A 21326-nucleotide genomic window follows, 5' to 3' on the forward strand; every position below is an offset into this window, starting at 1 on the left:
GTTTTACTTAAAATATTCTGTATAAACTGTAAACTGCTTATGATATTAGGCTATAGGCCTATAGATACACTTTGATTGATAAAAGTGACAGTCCTCTATACAAAATGTACTGCAGATGTATTCCCATCAGAATGTATTTACAGTTATAAAAGTAAAAGTATTAATTCGGCACAACGGCAATTTCACATTGATATACGAGATATAACTGTAACTGGTTATAATTTTTGAGTATTTAGTCAGAAAAGTTTTAGAATAAAAATAGTTCCGGTTACAGAAATGTTCTTTAACCACTGAATTAAACTCTCCTGGCATGTTGTAGTTCTGCAGCAGAAATAGAAGGTGGATGTTTCAGCAGATCCTGTGTGTTGGAAAATGTTTCTATTTCTGCTTTTAAGCTGCTGATGAAATGATGTTATAACGAGAAGGTGGAAAGTGAGAAGTGGGTAAAAAACAGTACCAAAAACATGGGGTTTGTCATTTGAAAGTAAAATGAAATGAATATCAACCAAGCAGAGACCATTTCATGTCGACGGATTTATTTGAACTCAAGCCCTTATTTTACCCATTCACGCATTAAAACATCTCAGACACTACAGAATCATGCATGCTGGCTAAATTAGCAAACAAAACAAAAGTACCAACAAAAAAAAGAGGATGATGTGTGTTCACACTACATGTGTCTGAGTCCCCAGACGAGGATGCAGCATCTCCCAGTGAAGGCTCCAGGAGAAGGGATAAGATCTTCTGACTATCTGTAGGGGGAAATATTAAGTGGTATGTGTGTGTTTGTATGTGGCAGCAGCAAGGGGGGGGGGGTAGTCACCACGGGCTCCCTAACTCTTTCTCAGGCTGACGTCAGCGCTGGTCAGCAGCGGCGACAGTGACGTGCTCTCTGATGTTTCTTCTCTCTTCAGAACCAGGAAAGCCTCTCGACTGATTCCCAGCAGCTCTCGCAGTCCACTGTTCTCCAGCTTACAAACACAAACATATAGCCATACATTCAGATGGGATACTATCAACACTACTACTATCTATAAATACTGATGTGTAGCTTGCTTTTCATTTAAGGAACAGGGTCTGAATTTACATTAGTGGATTCGAATCAATCATATCACCACATATACCATCAGTCTTACTTAAATTCATTATCTCAGTGACTTCTCTGCAGCTTTCCCTGCCAGTTTTGCCCGTAGGAAGCTGGACATTTGGCACGGCTGTCAAGTGTTTGAGGGCTTGTGTGCATGGATGAATATATAAACATGGTCGCGGCTATTGCCATTTTGTCATTTACATAATCATCTTGGTCACAGTCTGGGTCCACAACTGGCTTATTAAACTGAATGGAACATTTAGGTACAGATGGAGATGCAGGATTTTGTTGTCTCCACAGTCGCTGTTTCTGTTGCTTTCAAATTCACAACATAACATTATAGACTGGTACTTAAAATGTGAAGGGATTTAACAGGGTTTTATGTATATCCAGAATGAGGGGGCTTCTGTCATTTTAACCAGTGCTGTCTGTTGATTGTTTTGGTCATAGTTCTTTCTCTACTACCTATTTAACAATGTTACTCTCACTAGACTAGATTTTTCTGGAATTTCATGCGCTGTGTTAGTTAGCGAGAACAAACATGTGTTGATCAAGTGCTTAGGATTTTGTGTTTTGTGTAAAAGAACCCACCAGCAAGTGTTTGTGGACAACTGTTGGAAGTGCATGTAGAAGTATGGGGGGACATGTTTTCTTACCTCGAGCTGTTTAATCCTCTCCTCGTCTTCACATATTCCCCCCTCGTCCACCTCTATCGCCTTCCTCATCACAGAGGCCATCTCGTTGATCTTGTCTATGTGTGCCTGCATTTCCTACAAAGATGACATTTCTTTTTTAGAAACACTCCTTTTATCACTGGAACATGTTCAATATTTTCTACATGGACCCTTTTTTAAACATTTGCTGCTGGACAAATGCAATACACTTTCTGAGGCTGACGCAAATGCAATTTCAATAGGCCTGAATGATAAACAATACAAAATAAAAATAAAGTTCTTAATATCAGAGGCAGTAGGGAAAGTGTATATATCCTTTTGTGTGTGTATGCTAAAGTTAGTCTTTAGTTGCTTAATGCTGACAAGTTACAAGTGTCACATGTATTATCTAATATTCCCCGAATGAGAGGGCACTTAAAAGAACAAGTGGGCCTCCCTGACCGTGGTGTGCTGCTCCTTCAGCTGGGTCACGATGGTCGGGTCGTCCCTCTTGCTGGCCATGAGCAGCCTGAACACCTGCTCCCTGTATTTGGTCATGATGAGTTCTAAGGCAGACTGGTGTTCCTCTAACGACGACCGTAGCTCTGCAGAAATAGGGAACATGGGGTTGTTTTGCGTACTGCATTTATTTTGTGTACATTAAAACAGATCCCAAAGCTAAGTTAGTATCACAAATTAACTGCGTACCTTTGTTTTCCTGCTGGAGGTCTCTGATCTGGCGGTTTTCCTGTTGGATTCCTAGGACCAGACTAGAACGAGGACGATGTCGGGCCACCTGGTTCAATGAGTCGATCTCCTCCTGGTACTAACAACAAAAAACAACTCAGATTAAACAACTGGATGATTTTAGCCTAAAAAGAATCCCAAAAATGTCCAGGCTTTGAAATCAAACTTGAAAAACTCTCTTTAAAGTGATTTGCCAATGTTTTATACACCAGTATGTCAATGTTTTGTAGTTTGTTTCAGTAGTTTTGTGTTGCAGCATCTATAAAAACATTTACATTCAACGCGACACCATACCTGTTGCATGGCCTCCACTCGCTTGTTGAGCGATGTTGTCTGTTCAATTAACATCTCTGCAGCATTGTCGTGGTTACGAAGCCTCTCCACTAAGGATTTGGCGTCTGACAGGACCTTCTCTATGGTACAGTTCATGCCTGAGGAAAAACAAGTCATTATTAATATGAAGGATTCAATATGAACCTTGCCAACACTGCATGTAAGCTGTCAATGATATTTTAAATTGTGTTGTAAAAGCCAGGCTAATGTTCTCCAGTTTCATTTAATGACTTTACTGAGTTGGCTCAAAGTTCTTGCATGCAAATATATCTTGTGGACTGTATCTTATCTTTTAATCTTTTAAATTGAGCCAGATAAAGCAATGACGGACTCATCAAGCTATCCTTCATCACTTACTGATCTCAAGGTTGGATTCCTACCAACAGAAACTTAAGCTCCTATTATGAGACTATTTCCATTTAGGAGTCACTAAAGTGAATACAAGTAACATTAATTGCATAGGACAATGTCCAGAATAAAGTACAAACACATGAATTCAGAGAACTAACCAAAAACACCATTCATATTGTTCATGTAGCATTTAGCTCGTTGCTAAACCTACCCTCTTCCTCGTAACATCTTGAATGACAGCTGCTGTCAGCTTATTAGCTTAAGCTGACATGTCCTTATTTTAAGGGGTTGTATTTATTGAGAGGTAGTACGGAATACGTATCTTTGCTGTAGTAAACAGTATGGTTGAGTATACTAGCTAGGTGTAACATAATATTACCAGCAGCTAACTTATTAGATGACTTACTAACCACACTTATAATGCAATGACACACGTGTTGCTCTTACTGGTAGACTCTGCTCGACTGACATTTCTGACAGTTCTTTTAAAAGTTAGAATATTAGTAAAAGAAGACCCTCTCGTACCTGCAGAACTCAAAGTGCAAGACATTGTAGTTTAGCTAGTCCGTTACTTCCTGTTGATGTTTAGTAGCTAATACTAGCTACAGGCTAACATGAGTTCCCATCAAGGAACTACATGTAATGTTAGTGGTTCTGATGCAGCGTTAACACATGGATTTGACAGCAGACATCCACGTGTTCGAACACTTTACTTGTGTGGTGTAAATTCCGTCTTGAGATAGTTTAGGTGGTTACAGCTATCCCAATGATAAAGCTCCCGAAGTAACGTCCAAATCCCGCGATGTTTGTTTTTATTTCACGGGCATTCTCGCGATAGTTTTGCCAAAATACAGAAAACATGGCGGACAGGCTAACACAACTACAAGACGCTGTCAATTCGGTAAGACACATTTACGTATTTTAAACTACAATTTACACATAATAACTTTATGTTGACTGCTAATATTATCTCAAGAAAGTAACTGGTCAGTCTAGTAGCCCCATTGTTTTTGAGTAACCGCTTAACATCGCTACATTAATGTGAGCTGATGACCAGGGCCTGCAACGTTAACCAACAACTGGTTCAACTTCAGGTTAATGCACATTGCACACAGCATAAGTTAGTGTAAAAGCATTGGAGCCACCATTCTTACTAGCTAACAGGGTGATGAATGCTTCCTATAATTCATCATGTATGTATATAGCTCCCTGCTTGAATGAATGTGCAATGTAAATGTCCCCTCTGTAGGACGAATAAAGGGATTCTGATTTTGAATCCTGATGTTTTTGTGTGTGCAGCTTGCAGATCAGTTTTGCAATGCCATCGGCGTCCTGCAGCAGTGTGCTCCTCCTGCCTCCTTCAATAACATCCAGACGGCTATCAACAAAGACCAGCCAGCAAACCCAACCGAAGGTCCATTATTTAAGTCACTTATCTTTGTTAGTTACTTTTCTGTCTCTGTCTTTTCTCATTCTATCTACCCTCTCAACACTTTCAGGACTACATCATTGATGCACCAAACGAATAATCCTATTAAAAAGACATGGGGTATTGTGAGATGTGACTAATGCATAATATACTACAGCCACCTGTAATTTCCCTTAATATTTTCAGTCTTATCTTTTGCTGAAGATTTACAGGCATGGAATTAAATCAGCATCTCCCCCCTGCCTAATACAGGTTAGCTGTGGCAGGTCAAACGTGCCACCATTACATATAGTTTTTCCTATTATTAAGACATATTTATTTTTAATGTGCAATTCCTTAATTACAACTAGTCAGGAAAATGTTCCGTATTTCTACAGACTCTGCTTAAAGTAGATAGAAACGTCATTTATTCAACATTAGGATGACCTTTTAAATGTTTGTAATCCTCATCCAGAATATGCCCAGCTATTTGCAGCCCTGATCGCCAGAACAGCCAAAGATGTGGATGTACTCATCGACTCTCTACCCAGTGAGGAGTCCACTGCAGCTCTGCAGGTCTGTACGTTCACTAACATCTGTCACACACGCATTTCACTTACATGGTAAAAACATAGTTAGTATTTCATGCTTCCTGTCAGCAGAGGGAGCCAGCTGAACGCTTGTACAGCTGCGTGTCTGTCTGCTCTTAAAACAAATTATTATAGTCATGGACTATATATATATTTCTGTTCTAAATTATATTGCAAAAATAAATATATGAACTATAGATTAAGGTTTGCTTGTTTAAAGACATTTTAAGAACTCTTAAAAAACTGTTTTGCCCTTGTGATGAATCTGAATACCTCTAAAAATCAGATGCAACAACTTATCAGAAGAATATTTCACATGTTTTTCGGGGTCAGTGATTTATTTTTACGACCTGCATTTAATTTAATGATTGCTTTTTATTCTCAATGGAAATAGAGAAGAAATGTTGCCTCTATTTCTGTGTTGTTCCGCTTCCTGAAAATAGAACGGTATATTATGTAGTGACTGTTATAAATAGTATTCCACTGATGATGAGTTCCAATATTTTTAAGCACTGATCTTTTACACTACATCCAAAGTAACACCAGTAAAAGAGTTCAACAACTGAAATCCAAATCAGTTGAGATGTGTTTTTTGTTTAAGTTAATTTCCCCTCTGTGGGACTAATAACTATAACACTGACTCCCCGTCCGTCAAAGAATCCACTTCAAAGTCCTCCTGATTACTTACAAAGCCCTCAACAATCAGACCCCCCCCCCCCCCTACCTCACAGACCTGCTGCACCACCACACCCCTTCCCTACCTCACAGACCTGCTGCACCACCACACCCCTTCCCTACCTCACAGACCTGCTGCACCACCACACCCCTTCCCTACCTCACAGACCTGCTGCACCACCACACCCCTTCCCTACCTCACAGACCTGCTGCACCACCACACCCCTTCCCTATCTCACAGACCTGCTGCACCACCACACCCCTTCCCGCTGCCTCCGCTCATCAGAAGCCAACCTCCATCCCCACCCACATCAATCACCGGACCTGGGGGGACAGAGCCTTCTCCGTCGCTGCCCCCTCCCTCTGGAACTCACTCCCACAACCCATCAGAGACTGCACTGACCTCACCACCAACTTACAAAAACTCACCTCTTCAATCTGGCTTTTAATGTGTGATTGTTTTTGTATTATTATTTATTATTATTTACACAATCTCCTACAACAATACAAATTCAGGACCTTGGTTATAATTATCTTTTTTTTTAAAGGATCTCCTTGATTTTTTTGATGTGTTTTTCAGGCTGTATATAAATGTAGGTATTTAAAAATCTGAATCAAAATACCTTTATTAATCTCACAGAGGGGAATTCACGTATGAATTTAAAAAAATAACAACATATGGAAAACTCAAAATACTAAATTTCTAAATGATGCAGTAGGAACTAAACGAAAAACTGAAACTCTTCATATATACAAAGGTATTTCCTGGTAATATTTGGCAAAGTTGTGTCGGTGCTGCATATTTTCTTGTATTGCAACACCTAGAACAGAGGTATCACAGTTGTGACATAATCTGGTGTCTCAGAGATATTATCACTACAACTCTAAATGATGAGGCTTTAAAACAAATGATTGTTTGCGCCACAACTATATTTGTATAATAAATTTGTGCTGAATGTGCCCTCCATCAGGCGGCCAGTCTGCGGCAGCTGGAGGAAGAGAACCACGATGCAGCTGCCCGTCTGGAGGAGGTGGTGTACCGCGGGGACATGCTTCTGGAGAAGATCCAGAGCGCCCTGGCTGACATCGCCCAATCTCAGCTCCGCACCCGCAACGGAGCACCCCCCCCAGCCCTCCCTGGCCGAATCCTGACCCGGACAATAATATGTCTTTTCCTTCATTTTAAAACTTTATTTTTACCCTTTTTCAAACCTTAAAAAACTCCAAAATATGCTGAAAATGCTGTAACGGTCATTTGAAATGTAAGATAATTGAGTTGCTTATTGAGATGGTATTGTCCCACAGCAGCCCCCAGTCTCAAGGCAAACACATGCTGAAAAAGGTCTTCACATACTCACTGTTTCATATATGGACCTTACTGCTGGTGCCAAGATACTTGTGTATGGTCCAAATGGCCACCCTGTCATGTTTTTTATGTTGTACATTGGTTAAGTCTGTTTTGTATATTTATGAATGAAATTATATTCTTACTTTGGAGTATCTACTGAAAAACCTGGACACTTTGCAACTAACAAACCCTCTCAGCTCATTGTAAATCTGAAGTGTTGTTTTTTTAATAAAGCTTGGAAAAACATTTTTGAGGAACTAACGTCTGGTCTTAGTCTATTTCATGACATTTCAGTATGTCATACGTTGGTAAAAAAAATAGCACGGGGGGGCAAAAATGACTAGCTGCTGAGGGCTTTAATGGGGAATAGGGCTGCTGAAAACAATTCAAGATTCAGTATGAGAAGTGAGAACATTTATTCCCTGGGTTTATTTCAGACTGAACTTTATAAAGCTTGGGCTGCAGGCCAGAAAGTCTATAACCCAAATCTAAATATAGTTGCTGTTTAGCAGCTCAGTGGGCTCCATTGATGCGAGAAAAATAAAAACGGACTTGTCTGCTGGACACCACACCATGACGTTAACAGGGTGCACCCTGCACCTCTGTGCATGATGTCCTCGTGGCTCATAGAAAGCACTCAACCCATCCAAAAAATGAGATTTATGGCACAGAAAACAGCCCGAGGTATCTTTTGGTCAACACAAGTTTGTCGGTGGTGTTACAATCGTGTTATCTTCTGTTTTCAGTTCTATTTAATATTTCTAAGCATCCTTGCTGGTTGATTGGAGGAAACAAGTCAGTTTCCTGTGGAATTTCTAGATTGCACAGAATGAAGACTAAATCTGCAGTGTCGAGTTTAAACAGTGAACATATTTTAAGTTTTGTTTTTCCTCTTAGAATATTCACAGAATATAGCTGTGGTGTGTTTATCAGTGGCACGATTATGTTTTAAGTTATCCTCTCATCTTCTCCTGTATTGTCAGAAGGCACATATAGTTATATTATAAAATATGTGGTTTAGATTATAGCTTTTCATGTTTGTATTAGTGATTTATTGATTCTTCTTAAATCTATTTTTATCAAAAAACTGCAAATTGTAGGTTTGATCACAATGTGACCTTTTATTGACCTTAGTTGCCCTCTTGTAGTTCCTATTTTTGTGTGAAATAACTGATTAGTATTTGACAGTATTATGTGTGTAATATGATACTAACACAGTATTATTTTTAATATCATGTTTTATTATAGGTTTGCGCTAAGCGTAATGAATACAATTAACTATTGAGGCTACAGTCCAGTCTTTCATAGCTGCATGCAAATGTTTGCTAGCCAAATGAACGCATCCCTAGCAGGGCGGTTTCAATCTTCTCATTCGCTGAAGCACATGTCACTTTCAAGTATATTGCACAATGATTGGCCACTGTTAACCACGTTTCTCTTTCCTCATTCGTGATAGGTTATTTCCAACGTCAATCAAATGCCTGCGTACGCCGTTGCGTGCCCAGAACGTCTGATGGATGAGACCAACGGTCCCAGGAAGCAGCTCTGCTTATTCCTTATTTTATAGCGATAAAGACAGGGAATATACGGAATTTTGAGGTCAGCGGGAACAAATAATGGAGTAAAATAAAGTAAAGAATTGTGTCAGGTTAGCTTGCCGTCAACGTCAGGATTTCTGTTATGATTTGGCGTTGATTTCGGTGTTGTTTACTGGGCTGAGAGTTCATCTTGGAGGGATAACTGGAGCCTAATATTGGGCAGAAAATACACATTATATTTCTCTTATATCGAGGGGTGGCGGCCAGCCGATAGTTAACTCTGGAGCCGGAAACGGAGGTAAGTCAACACATTTACCGCAGAATGCTCCCTATATATGTATGCTGTATATAATATAGCGGACAAATAGCTAGCTAACACAACACAGCAACAACATGTCATATTTCTGTATAACATGAATAGTAGGCTATCTAGTAGTATGTCGAGTGTGTTGGGAGCAGTTACATGTAGTAAAAGCCCTAGTTAAAATCAGTGGTGTAATGTAACTAAGTCTACATTTACTCAAGTACTACTACCTAAGTAAAACCTTGTACTTTACTTGAGTATCTTCAAATGATGCTACTTTATACTTTATATTATAATATTATAGGTTAAGCTAAACAATAGTGTATAAAGTCATTCAAATAAACCCCACGTTTACCATGTGCAGCATTAAAGTGATGAAGACATAAATGCAATAAGTCAAATACAAATAATTTAAACATATCTGGTGCTTGAAATGGCTTTTTTCCACAACTAATACCTTTTACTTTTGGTAGTTTTTTAATGCTAATACTTTTTTACTTTTACTGAACTACAATTTAGAACGGACTTTTACTTGTAACTGTACTTCTTCCATTGTAGTATTCCTACTTTTACTTAAGCAAATCATCTGTGTACTTATTCCATCTCTGGTTAAAATACAATACAAAATGTAATGTTTAGCCCATATGTTTCATAATATGCTAATATAGTGCATAATACATATTAACATAGTCCCTCAAGAAATGTTAGTTCAATACCCCTTTGCATTTTTTATGTAGTTAATGACTACTGAAACTACAATACATGTTGTTTACTATTGCTTTTTTCTGTAATTGAACCTCTTTAAACACCAAATTCTCTCTGAATATATGTTACAATTATTTTTTAGTAGGGTATTTGTTTAGTTTATGTCTAACCTGTGAGTTGTGGCCAATTTTTTAAACAACCACATTTTTAGCTGGTATGTCATTTGTATCAATTATACTTTGTTATAATATACCATCACAGGTACATTAACAATTCATCTTCTTTATTTTTTTTTACAAAAGAGTTTGAAGTAGCTTTAGTTAAACAAACTAGATTTGTCTCTTTGGTAGCTTAGCTGTAGTTTAACTTCCTCCAGTGTCAAGTCATTGGTAGCTTACAAAGCTTTTAAGGGGCTTAAAAGCTTTGATTATTTCAATATTTCAATAATCGCCCTAACAAGAAGACCCTACTGCATGTGTAGCTTGTTTATGGCTGCCTTAATGATGATGATACTGTTCTTTTGGCCATTTATTTCCAAAAATTCGCAGCAATGAATTTATTTGTGTGTGTGAGCCCCATTCCTCTCCCTGGCATCATGACTGAGCCCTTTCATTCAGAGTGGGATAGGTTTCCTGTCCACCCACTTAGAGTACTTTAAGGGTGGAGTGTGTTTCCATACACACACCATTTTACACATATTCAGTTAGATGAAGAAACACTATGTACACTATAAGCTTGTTGTAAACTCTATTTGTAGATCACAGTTTTGGCAGGTTGTCCACTCATTAGGCTGCATGCTTATTTTCCATGTATGGTGTAGTGTTGTTTGTTTAGCTAGGGGGAGGATCTGTTTCACCTCGAGCCAAACTGAATTCCTTAGTCTTAAGGCATTTTCCACTTAGACGGGGAAACAAGCAAAAGGCATCCATGACCTCATATGTACACATTGATTTCAATTGTTCAATATCCCTGAAGCAAATTGATAGACATTAGAATGAGGGATTTTATAATACTTAAATTGAAGGCATTGATGAAATACAAGATGTTTTTTCCAATACAAGTGGTTATTCCGATTTAATAGTCTTTAACCTTCATTCGATCCCTACAGACCACGGAAAAACTATTTTTAAAAGCTCTAAACAATTGGAAAAAAAGAAATCAACACATGTACAAACACAAGTTAATGTGCGTACTAAGTGACTGAATGTGAAGTACCATGTCAACTCCATGAATGGAGAGAGGTTACCTATCTGGTGAATCCTTTGAGATGTATAGATGTGGGCTGTGTAAAGTTGTGGTGTAATATTAGAGGAAGTGATATAGGGTTTTGAACAACCATACATGTCAGAAACTGCTGTTTTCAGCCTCTCCAATATTGCGATTAGCTGCTTTCCTTTTAAAGACAATGTCGGATGCATTTATAGACATACAAATAATCAGCGCATAAATCAACGAATTGTAGTTGCGGCACAATATGTAAAGCTACATAATTGATGTGCATCTTCTCAGAAAAGTTACATCACACGGGGCTTACATGGTCTATCTGAGACCACAACAACTGAATTAATACTACTTAAACATTGTCTCTTTTTGGTTGGTCCTCCTCACTGGGGTCCCCATTTACACTGAGCTTCCTGGTGTTGCGCTAGGGCTGCTCGATTATGGCAAACATCATAATCTCGATTATTTGGGTCAATAATTGTAATTGCGATTATTAAATGCGATTATTCATTGACTTTGAAAACATCCATTTATTGGAGAAAAAAAATGTGAAGAGTATGTTTTTAACAGTTGATTACCCTGAACTTTAAGGATAATTCAACTGAAAAAAATAAAAATAATAATAAAAAAATAATCGTTTTATTTCGATTACGTTGTTTTCGTAATCGTTGCATGCCATAATCGTAATTGCGATTAAAATACGATGAATTGAGCAGCCCTATGTTGCGCTCAGGTAAATCTGTACAGGTCTTTGTATCTCAGATCCCTTTTTTCTCGTGTCCTGGTTTTTTCACTTAAACCTTCCCAGTCGCAGCAGAGATTCAGAGATTTTTCTCAGAATTCCGGAAGTGTCTTGTGCCTGTGACTAGAAGAAACATGGCTCCTATCTCTGAGCTGCTGGGCTGTTTATTCTCCATGAGAGCTAATCAGGCCCATCAGGCGCTTTCACACTGCGGTACTTTTCCCACAAAGGTTCATGTGAACTTAGTTCATGTGAACTCTTTTATCGCGTTCACACCAAAAAGAGCCGGTACTAAAATTAGTTCATGTGAACCTTTTTACCCCCTCGAAAGTCCCTGCTAGAGAGCAGAGAGCTGCTAGAGAGCAGGGACTTTCGAACGGCTCTTTTGTGAGAAAAGAGCTACATTTATGATTGGCTGGAAGGATTGCAAACCACGCCCCGTAAAACTCCCAAAAAGTTTTGTGAAGCCGCCATTTTATTATCCTCGCATTAGCATTATTAGCATTAGCCCAGTGCAGAAACGCAGAGAGACTAACTTATGGCAACACAAAATAAAACATGGGAGCGGTGGAGATGAGGAGGTGTCGGCGTTCTGGCGATTTACTCGGAAGGCTGCTGGGACTCCCAGCAGCTTCTACTGAAGCCAGTCCCTAACTCCGGGGACTTTGGGCGGCAGTATACGCCGTGAAGTGGTTTGCGGCCTGCCAGTAAACCCAAAGCAGAAGAAGAACAAGTGACGTCAGCGGCTTCATTTGCCTAATCCACCCCCAGGGACTTTTTCCAGTGTGAACGCGATCTGTACTTAGTTCATGCGAACTAAAGAGTTCTCATGAACTAAGTTCACATGAACCTTTGTGGGAAAAGTACCGCAGTGTGAAAGCGCCTATTCATACTGACTGATGGCGTACTGGTGACACACACTCCCTCTTCCCTTTTGTTGCAGTCCTCCACCTCACTGCTATGTGTGTGTTTTAAGTCATTTCCAATGCATTCACAAAGTCAAACATTGATAAGTGCTGTTCTGCTGTGACGCAATTACGCAAATGATTGGTGGGCCTCCTCAGGTGACTTTGGTTTGTAAAGATCTGTGGCACTGGCGATGTCACTGATTAGTCCCTGGAATGAAAGCCTGCAGACCACGAGGCATCGAGCACATGTTCTGATCTGGGGTCAGAATATTTCAGTACCAGGGACCATAGCTGCACTCTTTGAAATGCAAAAATGGAGCACACTTTTTTTGTCTTGTACACTGAAGGGAAAAGTAAAGCACTAGATGATTTTTCATGAGTCTTGGAGACTTCATTAACATTATATTTCCAAAAAAGGCACTCAATCAATCTGTCATACATGGAACATCTGTTTTAACACTTTTCAAAACCTAAAAAAACTGGTTGTAGACGGTCTAGTGAAAGATACTTTTAAATACAATAAAGTAAGAGAAGTAGTCAGCATTTTGGAGCATAATAGATCATAAAAGTCACAATTTCCACTTTGATTTCACCATTGTTTTTAGTGTGATGGTTGTCTGTTCTGGACTACTCTGACAGTAACGATAGGACACATGCTTAAACACCTCCAGGGCTAATTGTCTCTCTCGTAGGTTAAATATATTTTGTCAAAGACTGAATTGATGGTACAATGACCCCCAGAAACTAACAGACACGGACTGATGTTGTTTCCGTCTAATGTTTCACAGGAGGGTGTGGCCATGACAGGAGAGACTGCAGCTACCCTTCCCATGAGCAACCACACCCGGGAGAGGGTGACTGTGGCCAAGCTGACCCTGGAGAACTTCTACAGCACCCTGCTCTCCCAGCACGAGGAGCGGGAGATGAGGTGAAGCTGCTGCCACACAGAGCTCCACACACTTTTCGTCTTGGCGTTAATTGTTAGCTCTGACCTGCCTTGTATGACCTTTACCATAGTTCCCGAGCCCCTCACCTCAGTTCCTCTCTGCGTGTAAATGTAGCTGTTGTTTGAAGCATTGAATGTCACTCCATCTGCTGAAAAGGAAACAGCAGCCCTGTTTGTAAAACATGGTTTCCTTTATAGGCAGAAGAAGCTGGAGAAGGCCATGGACGATGAGGGTTTGCCAGATGAGGAGGTACAGTACGATTTTGTTTTCTCGTCTACAGACCTCAACATGTCACAGAATTCTTTTAAAATGTATTCTCTCACAATCTTTCTGTCTTTTTCGTGCAGAAAGTAATGCGGCGCTCACAGCACGCCCGTAAGGAGACTGAGTTCTTGCGACTGAAGAGGACGAGACTCGGCTTGGATGACTTTGAGTCTCTCAAAGTTATCGGGCGGGGAGCTTTTGGAGAGGTACATAATACAAAAAAAAGCCTAGGTCCTTGTGAGTCCACTTTGGCACAATCGTCCGTGTTTTTTTTTATCACAACTTTATACATTTTCTATTTGAACTTTCCTCCTTATTACTTACCTTGAAAATAATCCAATATTTATTCACCTTTCTGATGAATTTACTGCCATCTCCTTCAGGTCCGTTTGGTGCAGAAAAAAGACACAGGACACATTTACGCCATGAAGATTTTGAGAAAAGCAGACATGCTGGAAAAAGAACAGGTGAAGTGTTTGTCAGCACCGCAGTTCTTGATAATCCTTAAACACACTTTATATGTCTTTATATTTAGTTTTCGGTGTGTTGCGTTGCTGTCTCTCTGCAGGTCGCTCATATCCGGGCAGAGCGGGATATTCTGGTGGAGGCTGACGGAGCCTGGGTGGTAAAGATGTTCTACAGCTTCCAGGACAAGAGGAACCTCTACCTCATCATGGAGTTCCTTCCTGGAGGTTTGCACTCAGAGTTACTACAGGGAACTTATATTATATATAATGCCTCTTATGACCTACATATTAAAAGAGACCTCCAGCATGAACATTCATTTATTTACAGTTATGCCATTTGGTCTGATAAAATAAAATCTTCCAGGATCACAAGAACAGAGAGACCAAAGGGACTGAGATGGTACTGCTTTAAAAGAAATCAACAAATGAAAGTTCCTCATCGTAAATAAAAGATTGGTTTTTTTTTTTCTATGTTGTGTTTTTCTCGTATTTACTTCTTATTTTTTTTGACAGTTAAATTGTAGGGGCAGACTGGAAAACGGGTAGATGGGTTTATGACATTTATTAAACTGGATACATTACAGTATACAGCTACTCTGTGACATAACTCTGTGTTAGACATGAGCCAGACAGACATGTTGTGTATTATAATGTAGTGACCTCTGACCTTGCTGCCAGGCGACATGATGACCCTGCTGATGAAGAAGGACACTCTGTCTGAAGAGGCCACACAGTTCTACATCGCAGAGACGGTTCTGGCCATCGACTCCATCCACCAGCTGGGCTTCATCCACAGAGACATCAAACCAGACAACCTGCTGCTGGACTCCAGGGTGAGGCCACACACACACACACACACACACACACACACACACACACACACACACACACACACACACAGGGATTTCTCAAAGGTGTATTTTCTCACAGGGACACGTGAAGCTGTCAGATTTTGGCCTGTGTACGGGACTGAAGAAGGCTCATCGCACTGAATTCTACAGGAACCTGACGCACAACCCGCCCAGCGATTTCTGTGAGTCACAAATTAGATTTTCACAATAAAAGCCAAACAATATAGAAACCAGATCAAAAGTGGACCCAAGAAAGAGACTGCTTTAGTCCACAACATGTAACTGAATACATAATCACTTTTCATCTCTTCACCTTTTTGCAGCCTTTCAAAATATGAACTCCAAGAGGAAAGCAGAAACCTGGAAGAAGAACCGGAGGCAGCTGGTAAGACTTTGGCATTTTACTGAATGAAACCAGCGCACGCTCATAGCCTATTTGACCTTTCTTCGTAAATACAGAAGTGTCTGAATTGAGACACAGCATAAGGAAGAAGGAATTGTGCACTTACCTGATGCAACATGCAGAAAGAGAAAACAAATCACAGATGTTGCTTCATGGTTGAGTTGATGATCTGACCTTGTATTTGAAAATAATTGGTCAAATATATTTAAAAATGACAATTAACCAAATGTGTCTAGCTCTGAATAGCAGCAACATTATGTGTTAAACCAGTTTTAAATCCAGCTTGCCTTGGCTGTACGGAACATCTTTGACTGTCCAGTATTACCATCTTGTTTTTGATCATTTTTAAAACAAATGCCAACCCTTCTTTGTTTCTGTGTGACTTTCAGGCTTATTCCACCGTGGGAACACCAGACTACATTGCCCCGGAGGTATTCCTGCAGACGGGATACAACAAGCTGTGTGACTGGTGGTCTCTGGGGGTCATCATGTACGAAATGCTCATCGGTAAGCATGCTTTTTCCTGTGTGGTGAAATCAAATTAATTTGGAAAAGAAAATCACGGATGTTTTGCGCAATTGTGTAGATGAGTTTACAGATATTTAGCACACTGTACAGGCCACACTTTCAAAGTGTTTTTACAAATATTTTACCAGTTGCTCTGTAGATTGACACATGGATAAACGTGCTGCTGTTAGGTGTCTTCTGCAGCTGGTTTTGCTCTATCAGCAGCATTTTATATTTAAATTGTTCTAATTGTGTTCAGGTTACCCCCCCTTCTGCTCTGAGACGCCGCAGGAGACGTACAGGAAGGTGATGAACTGGAAGGAAACGCTCGTCTTCCCGCCTGAAGTCCCCATCTCAGAGAGGGCCAAAGACTTGATATTAAAGTAAGTAAAGATACATTTGTATTCACTCACATGAAGGCCACATCAGACAGCGGTCTGGACAGAGCAAAATGACCCAGATGCTGTGACATCATCAGTGTGCTCCTTGTGTGTTACAGGTATTGCACTGATCCTGAAAACAGGGTTGGAGCTGTGAGTGTGGAGGAGATCAAAAGTCATCAGTTCTTTGAGTCGGTGGACTGGGAGCACATCAGGTACATAAACACTTTCACAAAAAAACCATCCTACAGATGAACAACTGAGAAGTATAGCAAAACTTTCTGTGCAGTTTTCCTTTGATTTCTGTAGTCTTTCCTCATGGATTTTCCCACCAAACCTGATGCACATGGTTGACATATTCATAAATGTACACTGATTCTGGGGGCTAAAACTATAAATACCACTTTATTTGTAGGCTATACCACTTTTCGAAAAGCTTTACACATTAGGATAAGAGTTAGACAATACAGACTCAGACAATCAACAGGAATACAGGAACATGCTGGAACATTTCCCAGAACTCCAGAGGACAAAGGAAGTAGATTGAATATGAAATGACCCAGGGAAAAACTGAATTTTAAGAAAAGCTTACCAGCCGTTTCAAAAACACAAGCAGTTACAAGAGCTTCAAACGTCTCACGCACAGACTGAAGCGGTTGTTGATCACTTGTGGCCCCTTTTGGCCAGTTAAGAGCCATGAAGTCAGCAGAGAATACCGTGCATAACACAGATGAAACCAGCAATATTAGGTCGTCTATGTCTGGAAAAAGGCTCTTCTTGCATGATAGATAATACTGCTAATGCACAAAGCAGTTTCAGGAAAATTCAGAGTGTTCGAATGTGTAGGATTTAAAACGTTATGTGTTCTTCCTCTTCCTGTTGCCTCCTCAGGGAGCGGCCAGCAGCCATCTCCATTGAAATCAAGAGCATCGACGACACTTCGAACTTTGACGACTTCCCCGAATCGGACATCCTTCAGCCGGGTTAGTCTTATAAAATATTCTGCTTGCATTGAGATATATTATTGCGGAACATAAGCCTTGAGTCACATTCTGACAGAGGAAGGCCATGGATGAGTAATGCCAGATGATTGAAACAATGATTTTTCTTATTATTATAATAGCTTTAACATGCCTTTTCATTGACATTATATGATCTGGGTTGGCCATGATACCTTCATTTTGACGCCATAATAACGCCTGCTTTTGTCATGTGTCGATTGGCAGCTAATGCAACGGAGCCGGACTTTAAGTCGAAGGATTGGGTGTTCCTGAACTACACATACAAGCGCTTCGAGGGTCTGACTCAGCGAGGCACCATCCCCACATACATGAAGGCAGGGAAGGCCTGACAGAGCTGTGGAGCAGGAACAGACGTTTACGGACACAGGGTCGGGCCTCGGAGCCCCGCTGCTGCTGAAGGCTCTCAGCCTCTCAGAATACATTTAACCCTCGTCACAACTTATTTAGGTCTGCTTCAAGAACGACAAGAGCTCGGAAACGAAGGAGCGTTACCGCATTACCTCGGTTGTTTATATATCGTATACACACGTGCCGTCTTTAGCCATAGCTCTCAGGCCAGCTCCATAACTAGGACTTTAAAATCAGCTTGCCTGCATGTACCTGCAGCATATTGCTTCTGGAGAGGCGACTTACTTCCAAAAGGGAATATTGGGAATGAGGATCGAGTACAAATCATTTGCACAGTTTCTACACTGGTGTCTAAATTAGCTCTGATGCAAACGTAATGTCTCATACTGAAGACTCTACTAAAACAGGCCCCCTTCACTTCCTGTCTGTGGATTTTAAACGAAAGTTGTAGGACGATTTCTAGATATTTGGCTCACTCTGCTTCATATTTCAGAGTTACTCAAACTAAAACAGATATCATCTATTTTTCAAAAGTGTAAAAAAAAGATTTACTGACTGTCGGAAGCATCATGTTTTGGGAGAAAAGCTTCGGAAACCACAGCATCATGTGAGACAACTTCTGCTGATCCTGGTGGTGCTAGTTAGCGAAATGCTATCCCAAATTTAAGGGATAGAAAATATAAACGAATGAGGGAGTTCAATTAAAGTTAAAACCCTGCTGGATCCGTCATGTTGATTGAATCATATACATGCCAATCTAAGTGCAGAGTGTGTCAGCTGTGTTGTTTTTCAGATCAGGTCTAACGCTAATGATTATTTCCCCAGATTGAATTCTAATAACTTACCTCTCAGATGGCAAAACGTGCAAAGTGCCTTTTTAAAAAGCTGATAAATATTTAACCAGATGTCTTGCAATGTTATCATAGATGAATCAGAAGGTATGAACTAGTATTATAAACTATAATTAAGCTATTAAAAGGGGAGGAACATTTGAAAAAGGGCCTGCATAGAAAGAATTGTATTGGTTATATGAGTAAGCAAGGGGCTCATAAAAACAGTGCACCTCTGAGAAACTAAATTAGAATATTGGTGGGTATCTTAGACAAGTATACTTGGTTAATTTTGAATAAAGTATCCAATTACTGTATTTAATGTTACCTTTTCCCCCGCGCCCTAAAAGCTTAATGTCAGGCATGTCTTACTCACACACAGCGCTAAAAATAGTTACCAAATAACTATTCACATGTAGCTGTGGCTTACTGCACTTAACTTACACTACCTAACACCTTTCCAAGAGTGCTACACTTGGGGATGGAATAAATTGCCATTACTATTTCTACACTGTAGAAAGATGAGTGAGCAGAGTGTCAATACAAGCTATTGATGTACATACAGGGACAGGAAATATAGACTGTAGACACCACAGGGCTCCCGTACTGAACCGATCGTGGTGCTATTTGAGGAATTGATAGAGAAAGTGGTTTTTCAGTCTGATAGATTAGAGGATTGTGTGATAACACCGTCTGTTGATATTATTTGTTTTGTTTAACTCATTTATCCAGGTAGTCCGGTTGCAAATAGCCAATAATAAAGATTTAGAGCTGCATTGTCGCTAGTAGAAACAACATCAGCAGTGTGCAAATTAGGAATGGCCAATGTGTTAATATCTTAATTATTTATAATGTTTTATGTTTGTTTAAAATGAGATGTTAATATTCAGTGTATTTTTAAATTGGATAATTTCTATATCACCTAAAAATGGGGGAACTTTACATTTGTAAAAATGGTATACAATTGTTGCAGGTGGAGACGTTTCAAAAGAAGTTCCTACACTTCCCATAATGCAACTTGATAGCAGCTTTTATTATACAGAAGTAATTGAACTGTTTTGATGGAAAATCCGTCGAGTGCCCCTTTAATTACAAACACAAATTGTCAAGAAACACAAACTTAAACAATCTGCCATAATACAAATCCAAAAAGTATCATTGTAACCCAAATACCATGCTGCAGTGATGATGTAATTCTGTAGTCCAACCCTAAAGTTAGCACCGCCCTGATTCCCGTGACAAAAGCTAATTGGTTGTTTCCATTAGATTCTGTACCATTGCATAACATAATCTCTAAAGTGTATGATACTTACTCATAATCTTTACATAAACACTACTTTTATATTTTTGGCGTAATAAGATAACATTAGGCTATGAAGGAACTACAGCATTGTCACTTGACTAAGCCACCACCTAAGCTAAAGGTGGCTAATGTTCAGCGTGATGATGTTTAGTAGTCTTATTAGGACACTTGGAAGCTTACAAAAAAACAGTGGGGGGTGTCGTTATGTTTTTATGTTGAGGTTAGAAAGTTTAATCTCTTACATTTGTGTTAAGAAAGTGAAGTTTAATAAATTCTGAGTTTCAGGACTCGTTTCTGCAGCATCTATTCAAAATCAATGCTAATCATAGGACAGATGCATGATGGGGGATTTTGTTGATGGCTGCTGCTGATTGGCGGGTATGTTGTATCCATACACACATATGGTTGTATCATTGGAAAGCCGATACAAAATGCTGTATTGAAAACCAAACAGTTACATGAGAAACTGTGACTGTTTGGGACATTTTCATGAAGGACATGAAGTCATGCTATTTGTTGTGAGGTGATGTGTAACTTAGTTCAATGTCAAACTCATGTCCTGTGTTGCGTTGCAATAGAGAAATTATTACTTTTTCCCCCTCAAAAGTAGATCAAAAGAAGACTGCATTTGGCATTCATGCAATTCTATAAACGTTCAAAATGACTTGAAATCCATTATTGTCATTTTTCTTCAATGGGAGCTAAATTATAATGAATTGAGTACAAGAACATTTCACTTTTATCACACGTTAAGCAATTAAATATTATAATAATATATCCCCTGCCAGTCTAACCCCTCCTTAGGCCAGGACCATGTTGTGAGAGGTATTTTGTGTAATGCTGTGCACATACTGTTGTAGACACTTGAAGGAAACTATCTGTGGAATTAAGGAAATGTTCATTAATATATTAAATATTTCAGTCGTCTTGGTTTCTTAGTTTTTTGGGGGAAGGGGAGAAGGTCTTGCATCTTTGTTTTCTCTATATCGCTACACCAGGGTTGCCAACTTTGGGTACCTGGCTGGAGTGATATTTTGATATCATGGGTTTAATTACACATATGCGCACTAAATGACTGCTATCGTGTCAGTAGTGAGACCTTAGCATATATATAGGATATATACAATATATACACAATATTGGACACAGACTATAAAGGGCACAAAGTTTCATTCACTAATGAAAGTCAAACACATGTTTGTTTCCACTGTTTTATTGTGTGCCTGTCGCGATAAGCAATTAATTGACTTATCGTACGATAAATAAAAATGAACTCGACAACTTTTCTGACCTCAATAAATTGCCATGAGGATGTGACTAGCAGTTTGAAAGGATGTACTTGAATTATTATTATATATTATCATTATGTCAGTGGTCTAAAATGGTCATAC

General features: G+C 39.5%; 3 protein-coding genes across 4 annotated transcripts; 2 read left to right on the plus strand and 1 right to left on the minus strand.

Annotated features, from left to right (window-relative positions):
* Window positions 1-519: 519 nt before the first annotated feature.
* fgfr1op2 (FGFR1 oncogene partner 2) lies at window positions 520-4016 on the minus strand. Of its 2 annotated transcripts, none has more exons than XM_034226108.1 (6): window positions 3888-4016; window positions 2785-2921; window positions 2452-2569; window positions 2206-2348; window positions 1747-1860; window positions 520-971 (listed from the first exon to the last, which is right to left on the minus strand). In XM_034226108.1, exons 2-6 carry the CDS (start codon window positions 2917-2919, stop codon window positions 834-836), a joined length of 648 nt encoding a protein of 215 aa, XP_034081999.1. In that variant the 5' UTR covers window positions 2920-2921; window positions 3888-4016; the 3' UTR covers window positions 520-833. The 2 variants fall into 2 exon arrangements, with proteins under 2 accessions (XP_034081999.1, XP_034081997.1); XM_034226106.1 differs by having other exon boundaries at window positions 3700-3985.
* med21 (mediator complex subunit 21) lies at window positions 3944-7456 on the plus strand. Its single transcript, XM_034226109.1, has 4 exons — window positions 3944-4075; window positions 4474-4588; window positions 5058-5158; window positions 6819-7456. Exons 1-4 carry the CDS (start codon window positions 4034-4036, stop codon window positions 7062-7064), a joined length of 504 nt encoding a protein of 167 aa, XP_034082000.1. The 5' UTR covers window positions 3944-4033; the 3' UTR covers window positions 7065-7456.
* A 1214-nt stretch (window positions 7457-8670) lies between these two features.
* On the plus strand, window positions 8671-20862 carry LOC117552508 (serine/threonine-protein kinase 38-like). The gene is made up of 14 exons (XM_034226027.1): window positions 8671-9031; window positions 13402-13541; window positions 13758-13809; window positions 13908-14030; window positions 14208-14291; window positions 14393-14516; window positions 14970-15124; window positions 15222-15324; window positions 15466-15527; window positions 15935-16052; window positions 16312-16435; window positions 16552-16647; window positions 17324-17415; window positions 17659-20862. Exons 2-14 carry the CDS (start codon window positions 13414-13416, stop codon window positions 17781-17783), a joined length of 1386 nt encoding a protein of 461 aa, XP_034081918.1. The 5' UTR covers window positions 8671-9031; window positions 13402-13413; the 3' UTR covers window positions 17784-20862.
* The last annotated feature ends 464 nt before the right edge of the window (window positions 20863-21326 follow it).

The sequence above is a fragment of the Gymnodraco acuticeps genome, unplaced genomic scaffold (assembly GCF_902827175.1).
Source record: "Gymnodraco acuticeps unplaced genomic scaffold, fGymAcu1.1, whole genome shotgun sequence".
Taxonomy (NCBI): domain Eukaryota; kingdom Metazoa; phylum Chordata; class Actinopteri; order Perciformes; family Bathydraconidae; genus Gymnodraco; species Gymnodraco acuticeps.

Bases quoted from the DNA above. Each gene is read 5' to 3' on its own strand.
- fgfr1op2 (XM_034226106.1), bottom strand. From the start codon at position 3,724: ATGTCTTGCACTTTGAGTTCTGCAG. The intron at 2,570-2,784 runs GTATGGTGTCGC...TTTTGTTGTTAG, and splicing joins GAGTGGAGGCCATGCAACAG to TACCAGGAGGAGATCGACTC. The intron at 972-1,746 runs GTAAGAAAACAT...TGTGTTTGTAAG, and splicing joins AGAGGATTAAACAGCTCGAG to CTGGAGAACAGTGGACTGCG.
- med21 (XM_034226109.1), top strand. From the start codon at position 4,034: ATGGCGGACAGGCTAACACAACTACAAGACGCTGTCAATTCG. The intron at 4,589-5,057 runs GTCCATTATTTA...ATCCTCATCCAG, and splicing joins GCCAGCAAACCCAACCGAAG to AATATGCCCAGCTATTTGCA. The intron at 5,159-6,818 runs GTCTGTACGTTC...GCCCTCCATCAG, and splicing joins AGTCCACTGCAGCTCTGCAG to GCGGCCAGTCTGCGGCAGCT.
- LOC117552508 (XM_034226027.1), top strand. From the start codon at position 13,414: ATGACAGGAGAGACTGCAGCTACCCTTCCCATGAGCAACCACACCCGG. The intron at 14,517-14,969 runs GTTTGCACTCAG...CCTTGCTGCCAG, and splicing joins CATGGAGTTCCTTCCTGGAG to GCGACATGATGACCCTGCTG. The intron at 16,053-16,311 runs GTAAGCATGCTT...AATTGTGTTCAG, and splicing joins CATGTACGAAATGCTCATCG to GTTACCCCCCCTTCTGCTCT.